This window comes from Sebastes fasciatus, chromosome 6 (genome assembly GCF_043250625.1).
Source record: "Sebastes fasciatus isolate fSebFas1 chromosome 6, fSebFas1.pri, whole genome shotgun sequence".
In the NCBI taxonomy this organism is placed as follows: Eukaryota; Metazoa; Chordata; class Actinopteri; order Perciformes; family Sebastidae; genus Sebastes; species Sebastes fasciatus.
In genome coordinates, this window is record NC_133800.1 from 14,285,382 (window position 1) to 14,297,693 (window position 12,312).

Sequence of the window (12,312 nt, forward strand, 5' to 3'; positions counted from 1 at the left end):
TTTTTTAAGAAAAAAAATGTAAAAATTCTGATTCCAGCTTCTTAAATGTGAATATTTTCTGGTTTCTTTACTCCTCTATGACAGTAAACTGAATATCTTCGAGTTGCCACCCCATATAAAGGGCAGATGAGGTGGTTTGGCACTGGAGAACTTTAAAAAAAAAAAGGGATGTTGAAGAACCAGGTTGATAAGCAGGAGGAGTAGTGTAAAAAACAAAAATTACATTTATTAACAAAAAGTTCACTGAAACAAAGGGCAAAAATGAAACCCAGGAAATTATATGAAACTACATTTAAACTGAATCAAAAGAACACCAAACAAAAGAAAGCTGCCACCTCCTTTTTTCCCCCTCTTACTCCAGTGAAGGGGATTTTATCTTCTCAGCCTCATATAACTGGAACGTACCACCTGACCAGGTAAGTATAGGGTGAGCTAAACCGAGCAAGCATCCAAAATCACACAGAATAATGAACAGACCATTAATACAAGATCTCTAAGTTACCGCTGACATCTCAATCTATCTATCGGCACTCACACATACCAATGAGCCCACCAACCATTATAGAATGTCATTTACTGCTGAACTATATCACCTATATCATCCTACATCTTAACGGAGCCCAGCCCCTCCCTGCTAAGAGGACATAATGAGACAAACCTGTTTGCACTTTCCTTGATTGAGCTGCTGAGCAGCTGATCTACACCACCATCCCAGGAAGGACAACAAAATCCTATGAGCCCATAAAACAAACTAGACAAGCTTGTGTCATTTATACACACTACTTGACATTGTATCAAATAAATTGAAACATTGGACTGAAAAATCAACAATTAATCGGACACAAAACACTGTTCATTTTGGGGACCAGGGCCCAGTAAAAGGGAGAAAGGCAACCTTTTTCACATGGACAAAACAAGACATTTGAGAACGTCATCTCAGGCTTTGGGAAACACTGGTCGACATTTTTCACCATTTTAATGGCATTTTATAGACCAAACAACTAATTCATTAATCAAGTAAATAATCAACAGATTAATCGACAATGAAAATAATTGTTAGTTGCAGCCCCACCCCTCACAGCATTTAGACGATGTCTGAAATCATTTAAAATTAATCAATAAATGATTTAGTTTATAAAATGTGACAAAAGCACATCACAAACTCCCAAGAGCCTTAGGGGATGTCTTCAAATGTCTTGTTTTGTCTGACGCACAATCAAGAATTTAAAGATATTTACAGAAAAGCGGCAAAACCTTAATTTTGAGAAGCTGGAACCAGAGAATGTTTGGCATTTTTTCTTGATAAATGACTTGAATGATTATTCCATTCATTTTCTAACAACTAATCGAGTCATTGTTTCAGCTCTAAATAATAGTACAACTAAAATATCTATAATAAAATTTTAGTTAAAAAAAAACCTTCCCAACAACAGACACTGAGATTATTTTAAAATCTTAACAAGATAGAAGCTGGACGCAAAGTGTGCTCAGACTGGTGAGGCTGTTTTTTTCCTGTGGGTCTTAATGGTTAAATGGTTGCTGGTTCTTTGAGGTTTTAGTGGCTTTAGTGGGTTTTTAATGGTGTTAATGGTCTGAAATGTGATCCCAGGGAGACAGTCGATCAGGGGGGCTCAGACAATGATCTCCCATCAAGCTCACCAGTGTGTGAGTGCAGAGAGAGAGAGAGAGAGAGAGAGAGAGAGAGAGAGAGAGAGGAGAGACGGAGAAATGGTGCGTCAGTATATGTACAGTAAATGTGTATGTGTGTGTATGTGTACTGATGTGGATGGACAGAATAGTGTCCAAACAGATAATGAGAGTTGTGAGTCAACCATTACAGGCCATTATAGAAATCTCTCCTTTCTTTGGGTTACATTTTCTGCATCCACCAACTGAAGCCATTTCTATACACAGTCCATCTTAATACACACATCCCATGTATGTACATTCAAATTACCATAATTCACATGTGGATAATAAACCTCCACATCTCCAAACACTTTCATCTATTCCTGTCTTCCTTACGCTCAAACAAAAACACACCCATGCCTGTATCCACCCATTTACTCACTCTGAGACACCCAGTTGTTTGCAGACGCCTCCCAATGGCCACAATATCATTGTTGTGATGACCTATTAAATGGTAAGTGGTACCATACCAAGCCCCACGCATACATAAAACCATAAACCCAGGATGAGAGCAGCCAATCCCAAAGGATACTCACGCAAACACACGAGCACACAAAAACACTTCTGGAGTCCCTTAATGATCAGACACATAAATGATGAATGAATATATCAATATTACAGTAGAGTAGGTTAGTAGCAGAGAGAGAGAGAGACTGGCAGACACAGAGAGAGATGGAGAGACGGGAGCATTAAGTGGTTTTGAGTTTAAAGCCATTCTTTCAAATCAACTGCTTTAACAAATCTGCGGAGGAGAGAACGCTGACGGTAAAAAAGAAAAGAAATTAAGATAACCTTGGTGGTCACCGCCTGGGTTTGGCCAACTTTAATAATTTATTTGCGGTGTTGAACTGAAGTACAATTTAATCTGGGTGGACCTCACATTTCCGAACAGGGAATTTTAATAGAGTTGATTGACATGCCGTTAAGCTATGTGGTCATTTGTTAGGATGTACAAGGGTAAGACCGGCTCATCGTTTGAAGCCATTTCTTAAAATATGGATGAAGGCTCAAGAAACTTTAGTGCAACTAACATTATTGAATGAGTCTGTGTTCAGATTTTGATCATGAGTTTAGAGCTAAAACATAAATTTCCTCATTTATCTTTTGACTCTCATGTTCTGTTTTTGGGTCGTCTTAGGGCCTCTTTAAAAAGCTAAAAAACAAACTTCACATCGGTTAATCAACCTGATAGTTCATGACTTTGGCAAATGGGAGTGTTATGACTTCAACACTTTTCTTTTTATTAGATCTTAATAAAGTCAGAAACTAGCAAGTAACGATTCATTTCAGTATTGAATCATCTATCTACTTTTTTTTTTATCAATTAATCACTTAATTGTTTAGTTTAGAAATGTAGAAAATAGTGGGAAATGCCCCTGGCAAGTTCCCGGAGCCCAATATGACATCTTCCAATGACTTTCAATCTAAAACCCGAAGATTATTCAATTTATCACCATATAAATCAGAGAGAAGCATCAAATCTTCCTCACACTGGAGAAGTTGGAACCAGAGAACATTTGGCATTTTTCCAGGATGAATACCAAAATGTATTTATTTTCTGACGAATGATTAATAGACTAATCTTTTCACCAAACACTGAGGGCATAAAACTAAGATTACTTTTTGTTTGAGTTGTCTATACTATGCAATTGGCAACACAGAGAAGAGAGAAAGAGAGAGGCCAGAGTTGTGAACTCAAAGACAATAATTCAGATGAACTTTCTACTGAATCACTGCTGATGCTCTTCTACAAAGCAGACACATTGTGATAAGAGGTGTAATCAATGTGAAGATAGAATATATTGAACTGGATCGACTAGTGAGATTAGTGTTTGTCTTGCAGTTGAACATGTTCAATGCTGCTGTCCCCTGAATGCATATTTCTTTCCTACTTTGTGCTAATATACTGCAGCTACAAGCGACTCTGCAGGATGGCAGTGAACTTGTTTGCATGTTCCATGGGCATTTAATCCACCATCCTGTTCACTGTGGCCCTGAGAAACCTCACTGTGTAGGTGTAAACGCTTTAATTAGAAAAAAAAAGATCTTGTGGCTGTTTTACGCTCTTTTAGAGAAATAATGACATTGCTGGCAATTATTCATACCCATTCCTCTCTCACTCCAGAGTTTTCATTATATTCATCACACAATCATTGATAGAATCTCAATGATGCTCACAGCAGCCCTGCATAAATGCATGCCTTCATTTGTTTCTTGAGTAGTGCTTCAGAGGAGATCTGGGGTGACTGTCACACCGTTGAGTATCGGTGCCGAGGGGAGGACGTGTCTGGCAGTGAGGAGGGGGATTTGTGCAGATAAAAAGGAAAACGGTCTGTAACCACTTTACTGTTTTCCAGGTAGAATTTTTGGCAACAGAAAATACTTCTCATCCGAGATGTGTCTTGGGAAGGTTACAATGCAGAGAAATAAAAAGTTTGAAAAAAGGTGTTAGCCTGCCTTCTGGTTTCTATTTAGATCACAGACACTATTCCTCAGCTGTGTACAGTATATTGTGTATTTCTAACCTTTAAAGCAACACTTTATATCTCTAAATAACCTCACAGCATCTGTGTGCTGTGCACCTGCATGAACTGTGTGTGTGACTACGTGCAGCATGCTCCACATTACTAACCTGACCACTTTAGACTGTGTCCCAATGATATCGCTCTCTAAATCCAGGAGGTGTTGGTGATTGCGAAGCCCCGTGAGCCTCTTCAGCCTCAGCAGGGCCACACAGAACTGAGCTCCCATCTCCTCCAGCTCTCTGGTGCCGATTTGAAGACCCTGAGGACAACATGTACATGCACATCAAAGACATGATACCAATAGATAAACACTAAAATGTTCACCAGGATGAAATGTCACACACAGAAATGCCACAATCCTACAAACTTGCACGCAGAATATGTGCACATTCCCAACGTACAGCTAGATTCAAAAAAATTATTTCAAAGGTATAACAGAAATCTACTTTAAAATGTCTGCTGTGGTTTTTTATAGCCGCTCTGGAGCCAGGGGATGGAGCCGTTGTCCATCTTCAAACGCCCCAATTCTCAATGCAGGAAAGCAGTTTGCTGAGGAAACTTTTCATGCAAAAACTTGATAATATATTTCATTTGCAGGAAGTGCACATTCAAACGCATGTGCACTCACACCTGCAACCCTAACAAAGTCTTCACAGTGCTGTACTATCATACTAGTAAATGAATACTCACTCAGGGACACACACGCACAGAGCTTACCCCCGACTCAACCCAAAAAACTTTCATGTTCCTATTTCCCCAGAGCGCAGCTAGGAACATCTGAACTTGGCCTGGCCACAGAGATACGAAGCCTCAATTCAGGAGACATTAGTTCCTGCACATCTGGACAAACACTTCCACAGAAACCAGTGGGGGGGGCAAATCAGTGCCAAAATGGCATCCCTAGACTGCCTCTGGATATGTACTGTTGACATTGGCAGAATTCAGAAGGAAGGAAATCAACTGGGGTGGAAAGACAGAGAGAGAGAGAAGAAAGGGAGGTAAAGGGGTCAAAAGAAATGAGGAGGGAAGACAGAGACAAAGCAAAGAGGAAGTGGTAAAAAGGACTGCAGCTCCACCTGCTGGACATTTGGGGATAGATAGGGGCACCTCCCTCTCACTTACAGCGGGTGGACACAACAAAACACATGCACAATGCAATAAAACCCAGCACAATAGCCCAGCAACTCATTCTCTGCATAATGTGAGTGTTTTGTTTTGACGTGTTTAACTACAGGGTTATTGTATTGAACTACATGGCATTGAACAGTTTTTTTTTCTGTCCATACCCTATAAACAAATTAATTATATGCTTACCTTATATTTGCCCTGGTCACAGCCACAGAGCGTGCTCTCCATGGTGTAGCTGCGTTGCACTCCTATCTCTCTCCACACAACCACGCGGGCGGTTGACTCTTTGGAGCGCTCCACCACAAAACTACAGCTCGCCATGCTGAAGGCCGGGGCGATCTGGGACAGGATCTTGGGAAGAGCCTGAAAAACACATGAAACTGTGTGAGTGTTTTTGTGTAGGCGTGTGTGCATTAATGCATCGGGGAGCAGATGATAAAGTACATTTTATAGTAGGGACAAATAACTTTGTCCAACAAAGACTGGCTTATGTACAGAGCAGTTGCTTGGGAAAGCAGCAGTATTGACTGCTGCTACCCAAAATGTTTGCTGTGGGCTTGTAGCCTGAAGCGACATGTCCACTAGGAAACTCTGACTTGAACTGGCATCTTTATTAGCATTCGGTTGAGTGAAAAATATTTTTTTGCATTCCCAAATGCAGAGAGAAGCAACAAACTGATCTCGACTACCTGGCCAGCTTGACTGGTGAATGGAAAGAAAAAGTCCTACGCCATGGCAGAGTGAAATTCAAGGTGAATCACTAAAATGATTGAAGTAAAATAAATTTGAACATGTTTGTCAGATAAGAGCTGGTGTTGAAACACATGTTTATGACTAGATAGATATAAGACTAATAAATCAGGATTTAAACTGAACAGAATAAGGAAATCGCAACGACACAGAGGGAAAGAAACAGGAAGCAGGTAACTCAAAACAGGATGTGATACGATATGTTAGGATATTTACAAATAAAGAGAAGTGAAACGCAATTACTCTCAGTTTTAAGATAAGATAAGATGATCCTTTATTAGGCTCACAGCGGGATCATTTGCAGTGTTAAAGCAGCAGAGGGCAGACTGCAACAAGAGCATCAGTAAAAAAACAAAATACAATATATCAAATAAGAAAAGATATAATAAATTAGTAAGTAAACAGTAATTAAGTGAACAGTAAAGTTATAATAAGTAAAAAAATAATAGTGCACGGATAAGTTAAAAAGTAATTACACGTAAAAATAAAAAAGTACTACAAAAACAATTTTATAAAAAAAAACTGAAGGAGAAAAGATCGACGGTGAGTAGGACCTGCTGTAACAAGCTGCCACTCGTGCAACGCCATTTAAAGTGCAAAACTATTACAAGGTAATGTAAAATGGTGCTACATTTGTTCTTAAACCTGCAGTAGGCAGAATATTTTTGGCATCATTGGGCGAAAAATCCATAATAACCTTTCAGCATATTGTATTTAAAGAGTTCTGAGAGATAACTAGACTTCTGCACCTCCTCATGGCTCCGTTTTCAGGCTTTAAAATATCTAGCCCATGACGGGAGACTTTGGCCAATCACAGGTCATTTCATAGAGAGAGCGTTCCTATTCGCTGTTCATTCAACGGAGGCGGCTGTCAATCACTTGCAAACTCTGATCAAACAGACAAACTAGGCAGTGAGAGAAAGTTTGCTCCGGGTGGTGGGCGGCGCTTGGCGTTTCCTCAACAGATCTCAACATGGCTGCCGGGTCACAAACTTTCTCATTTTACAGCTAAACAGTACACTACAAGATGTATCTGAAAACATTTGAGGTGAGAAATAGGCATTACAGTAACAGAATATTGATTCATATTTGATCAATGCTGCCTAGTTTGACCGTTTGATCGGAGTTTGCGAGTGACTGACAGCTGCTCAGAGACGGCAGGCTCCAGCTGGGCTCTGATTGGTTGTTTTCCTACGGTCTGTGAAATCTTGCAGATGCCATTAGCAGCACCAGAGGACATCAGAAGACACAGAGGAACATGATTTTTTTCAGATTACCTGTCTCATGCACTACTGTCAGGATATAGTGACTGTTTTATACATATAACTTTTTTTAATCATATTTGCTCCAATTCTGCTGACTGTAGCTTTAAATGAGGGATGCAGGAATTGTTTTTCAATGCATACACTATACAGGGCGGACATGTGCTGATGTAAATATAAGCTGATCTGATAGCATCTCTTTTAAGTACAACGTAACAAAGGGGATCTCTTTGCACTAAGTTCAATGCAATTATTATTCAGCGATGTGAGAACAGTAATCTGAAACAGAGGGGAAGACTGAGAGAGTGGTACTGCAAAGATGAGTGTGTGTGTGTGCGTGTGTGTGTGTGTGTGTTCACCCTGTATCCAAGGTCCTCTAGTAAGTCACTGGACGTAGCACTGATATTGGACTGCCAGACGGTCTCCTTCACGCTGCAGCCGTACATGAACACATTCTTCTTCCTGGAATGACCGTGGTAGTCGCAAAACACCTGTGCATAGACGCACGCACACACACACACACACACACACACACACACACAATGTAAAAACAATGAATACAAAAATATAAATCAACAGACAGTTACAATAGCTCAAATTATTACACTGAATCATCATCAATTTTGCGACACTGTGTTATAATGGCTGTAAATGTCATTGGTACTGCAGCAGTTTTACTGCTCATATTTATCAAAAGACATTTTCTCAGGTCCATTTTTAGAGGAAGGACAGCGGCCTCACCTTGCTTTGTGTTGTAAAGTCATCACCCTTTGTACAGTAAACGCATCCCCCATAAAAGCAATATCCCATTATATCTAACTTGCTGACACACGGTGTAGCACAGAGGCCAATGGAGGCTGTTGTTTATGGTAACTGCATTAATGCCTCAAAACCAATGTGGTGATTTATTAAAGTGAAATTTAGTGGACATGCAGCCAAACAGCGTGTGCAGCTGAACAGGAGAAATGGCACCGTGAATAAGACGTTAGGAGAGGTTCTTTATGTTTCCCAAAGGAAAGATGATGCAGCAAAATGCCCCCAAAGTGATTAAGTCCAGTTAATTAGAGGTCATACCAGTGGTGCCCTTTGTATGTGTGCAAGGTACTGCAGCAGGCTCTTAGTGTGGTAGATGGTGGGGTGGAGCTCAAGATTGGGGTTCTGCCACTGGCGATTCAAATCCTCTCCACTCAAAGAACAACGATGACTACAGCAGGAAGGAGACGGCAGGAGAGGGGGAGGATACAGAGTGGAGGAGAACAGAGCAACAGCTGGAGAATCTTTCAGGACAAGATTGTGTGTGTGTTAATATAAATAAAGCTGTGACCAGCGTGCAGGCCCAGGTTCGGCAGGTGTTTAGCATCTTCAGTGTGTATACTTGAAAGCTGTGAGTGTGTGCTCGTTTCTTTCCATCTCTAGACTTACTTTCCATTTACAACTCCATCAGGGTTAAGCATGGGGACTATCTTGAAGATGTAGGCCTCTCTGAGGCTGGCTGCCAGTGGGCTGGTGCCCATCAGGAACTCCAGCGTGCCCTTCATTACCCAGCTGGCGTTGGTCTCTCCAGGGTGCACTCTGGCCGACAGGAAGATCAATGGACGATTCCCTGAAGAGGGAGAAAGAGGGACAAACAGAGGGATGAGAAAAAAAGAAACAGATTCTTCAATTTAAAGTTTTCACAGCTGAGAAGCAGCATCAGGGGACTCAAGTGGACAGAAAACCTATTTGGGAAGCACTGACATGCCCTGATACCCCAGGGCTGTTCTAATGCAGTAATATACAGCAGAAATGTAGTAAAATGTTCCTGCAGTGACTAGTATTTAATGAATTAAGCAGTAGAAATGAACTTAGAAGTAGAAGTGAATTTCTTACACATTTTGGAGAACTATCCAGGAGCCAGGCATGAGGAAGTTGGATTTATAAACTGAGATTATTTTGTTACAGACTTTTCCCAAAGGATGAGAATGAACTTCCATCACCAAAATGACTAGATTAGACTTGTCAGTAAGATTGGTCAAAACTGACCACACAACAGCCATTAAATGTTTAGTAGGGCTGCAACTAATGTTTTTTTTCACTGTTGATTAATCAGTTGATTATTTTTCTTGATTAATTGATTAGTTGTTTGGTCTATAAAATGGTGAAAAATGTGGATCAGTGTTTCCCAAAGCCCAAGATGACGTCCTTGAAAGTCTTGTTTTGTCCACAACTAGAAGATATTCAGTTTACTGTCATAGCGGAGTAAAGAAACCAGAAAATATTCACATTTAAGAAGCTGGAATCAGAGAATTTTGACTGTTTTTTTCTTAAAGAATGACTCAAACCGATTAATTGATTATCAAAATAGTTGGAGATTAATTTAATAGTTGACAACTGATCTTAATCTTATCTAAAATTTAAATATTATGGCCCATTACCAAAGGCTTTAAGCTGCCAGCTGTTACCAGGACATCTGACAAAAATACATGTCAGTTTGCATACCGATGTGATCATTCTTTTTAACATCCATGACCTTATTTCACCAGGATAATCCACTCAGTATCAATACTGAGAATCGGAGTCCTGGGTACAAACAATAAAACTATATCATACAGTAGTAACAGTCTGTCGATCAAGTGTTCAAGTGTGCAGATTTCAGTTTACATTTAAAACCCTGTAGACTTGTTTGTTTCCTTGTCGACCTGTCGTGATGATTCCAGATAGCGGCACCATGATTGGTGAAGCTACAAAGGTTTTTCAAGTCTTTCCAAGATATATGAAAATCCTGCAGCTGAGATTGTTCTGCTCAGGTATGAGAGTGATGGTGACCAAATAAAAAAGACACATGCACACAGACCTACAGTGATTTACTTACTGAATTGACAGATGTAATCATTGGAGTTGGACTCTGGCATGGCAGTGATGGTGAGAAGGGGGCAGTTGTTTCCCCCCAGAGTTTCACACAGGACGTCCTGTCTCAGGTAGATCTGAGGGGTCCTCAAAGCCTCCAGTTTGGACAGGTGCATCTGAGGACACAATGACAATTTACAGTTTTTACATTTCGCTCTAACATTATTATCTACAACTTCCATTTAAGCCCCCATCCCTCACACATTTTACTGTTGTATTGTTGCACTGGCTGTTTATTTGGCTTCTTATGATTCAGATTGGGCTTCTCTATTGTTGCTTATATTATATGCAATTCTGCATAGTCACTCTATAGAAAAGGAAGACAAAATGCAATTATAAAAAACATAATTATTTATATAATGAGTGTACAGTAGTTTGAGAGCAAAGTAGTTATCCGAGCTCAGATTTGAAGGACATATAAATTATACAACAAGGGAAACAAAACAGTGGATTCTACACTGGGGGTTTGGGAGAATGGAGTAATAATTACTAAAGGAGACTATGATGAAAATTGTCATTTTTTTAGCGACTAAAACCATAACAATTACACAATATGGTCAAGAGGTCGACTAACAATCATTAGTGGTTAGAGATATGTATACTACTAATGGTCTCTAGATTACAGCAAACAGTGGTATTGTAATAGTACCTTAAGAGTGGAGTATGTATAAGGGTAATGATAGGCGAAGTAACAGACATCATCCTTATGGCTGAAGCTTGTGCTGAAGGTCATCGTATAATAGGACTTTCCTTTCTGACCACCAGCTGCAATGGAACTCCGAGCAAAGTGATTCCTGTGGAGAAGAAGGAAGAACATTTCATGAGTAAATGTTGCACAATATAACACTTTCACTTTATTAGGTACACCTGTACAATCTATTGCAATTCAATACAACAGCTGTGCCATACATTCTACTTAGTTCATAATGTTGGACTAATATATCTGTGCATTGCACATATTCGTTATACTTTTGCAGAGTCCCTGGTCAATAATTTGCACATTCCTGCACGAACTGCACAGCTCTTACATTTTAAAACAGATATATTGTATATATTTTTATAGTATTTTTAATATCTTTATTGTCATTGTTTCTATTATATATTTATGTTCCTTGACTTTTACATTACTTTTATTTTATTTTCTCTTACTACATTTATTGCTATGCACAAAAACACCAAGGCAAATTCCATGTATGTGAAAACCTACTTGGCAATAAACCTGATTCTGATGTTTAGTTTTGGTGACATTATCGGAAATATTCCATTAAATGTTTTTTACCAAGGTAATAGTTTAAGTACTGAACTACATTATATTGAGATGCGTTTCTAATATTCTGCCCGTTTAAAGTGGCAGCAGGCAGTATATTTTTGGCATCATTGGGCAAAAATCCTTAATAACCTTTCAGCATATTGTAATTCAAGTGTTCTGAGAGATAACTAGACTTCTGCACTTCATCATGGCTCTGTTTTCAGGCTTTAGAAAATCTAGCCTGTGACCGGAGACTTTGACCAATCACAGCCGGCTCTCATAGACAGCAGCTGGACAGCAGACCTCAGATCAGCTCTGATTGCTTGTTTTCCTCCGGTCTGTGAAATCTTGCAGATGCCGTTAGGAGCACCGGAGGACATGACACATGTTAACAGAGAGGACAAACACCTCTATGACGATGTTTAAAAACTTAAACTAAAGCAGTTGACAGTGCTTTATAGCTACTGTATATAACATGTATAAATATACAAGGTAATTAATAAACTACAGCACAGTAGCTGCAGTATAGCAAAATTGATATGCTGCACAAGAACCGTTCACTTGTCCCATGTAACTGTAACGCTTTTTAAAAAGGTAGTTTTGCCCTCTCCCCTTCTGAGTGCACCTACTTGTAGTAACAGATGTCTGTTCCTGTTCTGACCCAGCGAGGCCTGCCACTGATCGCCTCCTGCACCGAGTACATCAGCACCTGCATGCCTGCACACACACACACACACACACACACAAGGAGAAAGACAAACACACAAAAGCTAAGAATGTGTGCCGTCTGAAGCTCAAGCGACCTCATACAGACTAACTGTAG

The 12,312-nt window shown here is 39.8% G+C and overlaps 1 protein-coding gene across 4 annotated transcripts in view; it reads right to left on the reverse strand.

Annotated features, from left to right (window-relative positions):
- Positions 1-12,312, reverse strand: part of agtpbp1 (ATP/GTP binding carboxypeptidase 1) — a 40,941-nt gene that overhangs the window by 10,587 nt on the left and 18,042 nt on the right. For all 4 annotated transcript variants that reach the window (XM_074637798.1, XM_074637797.1, XM_074637795.1 and 1 more), the window contains 8 exons: positions 12,119-12,206; positions 10,890-11,034; positions 10,206-10,356; positions 8,777-8,957; positions 8,429-8,558; positions 7,714-7,845; positions 5,529-5,705; positions 4,322-4,473 (listed from right to left, as the gene is read on the reverse strand). In XM_074637798.1, the coding sequence (XP_074493899.1) occupies positions 4,322-4,473; positions 5,529-5,705; positions 7,714-7,845; positions 8,429-8,558; positions 8,777-8,957; positions 10,206-10,356; positions 10,890-11,034; positions 12,119-12,206 (1,156 nt within the window). The remainder of the gene's footprint in view (positions 1-4,321; positions 4,474-5,528; positions 5,706-7,713; positions 7,846-8,428; positions 8,559-8,776; positions 8,958-10,205; positions 10,357-10,889; positions 11,035-12,118; positions 12,207-12,312) is intronic.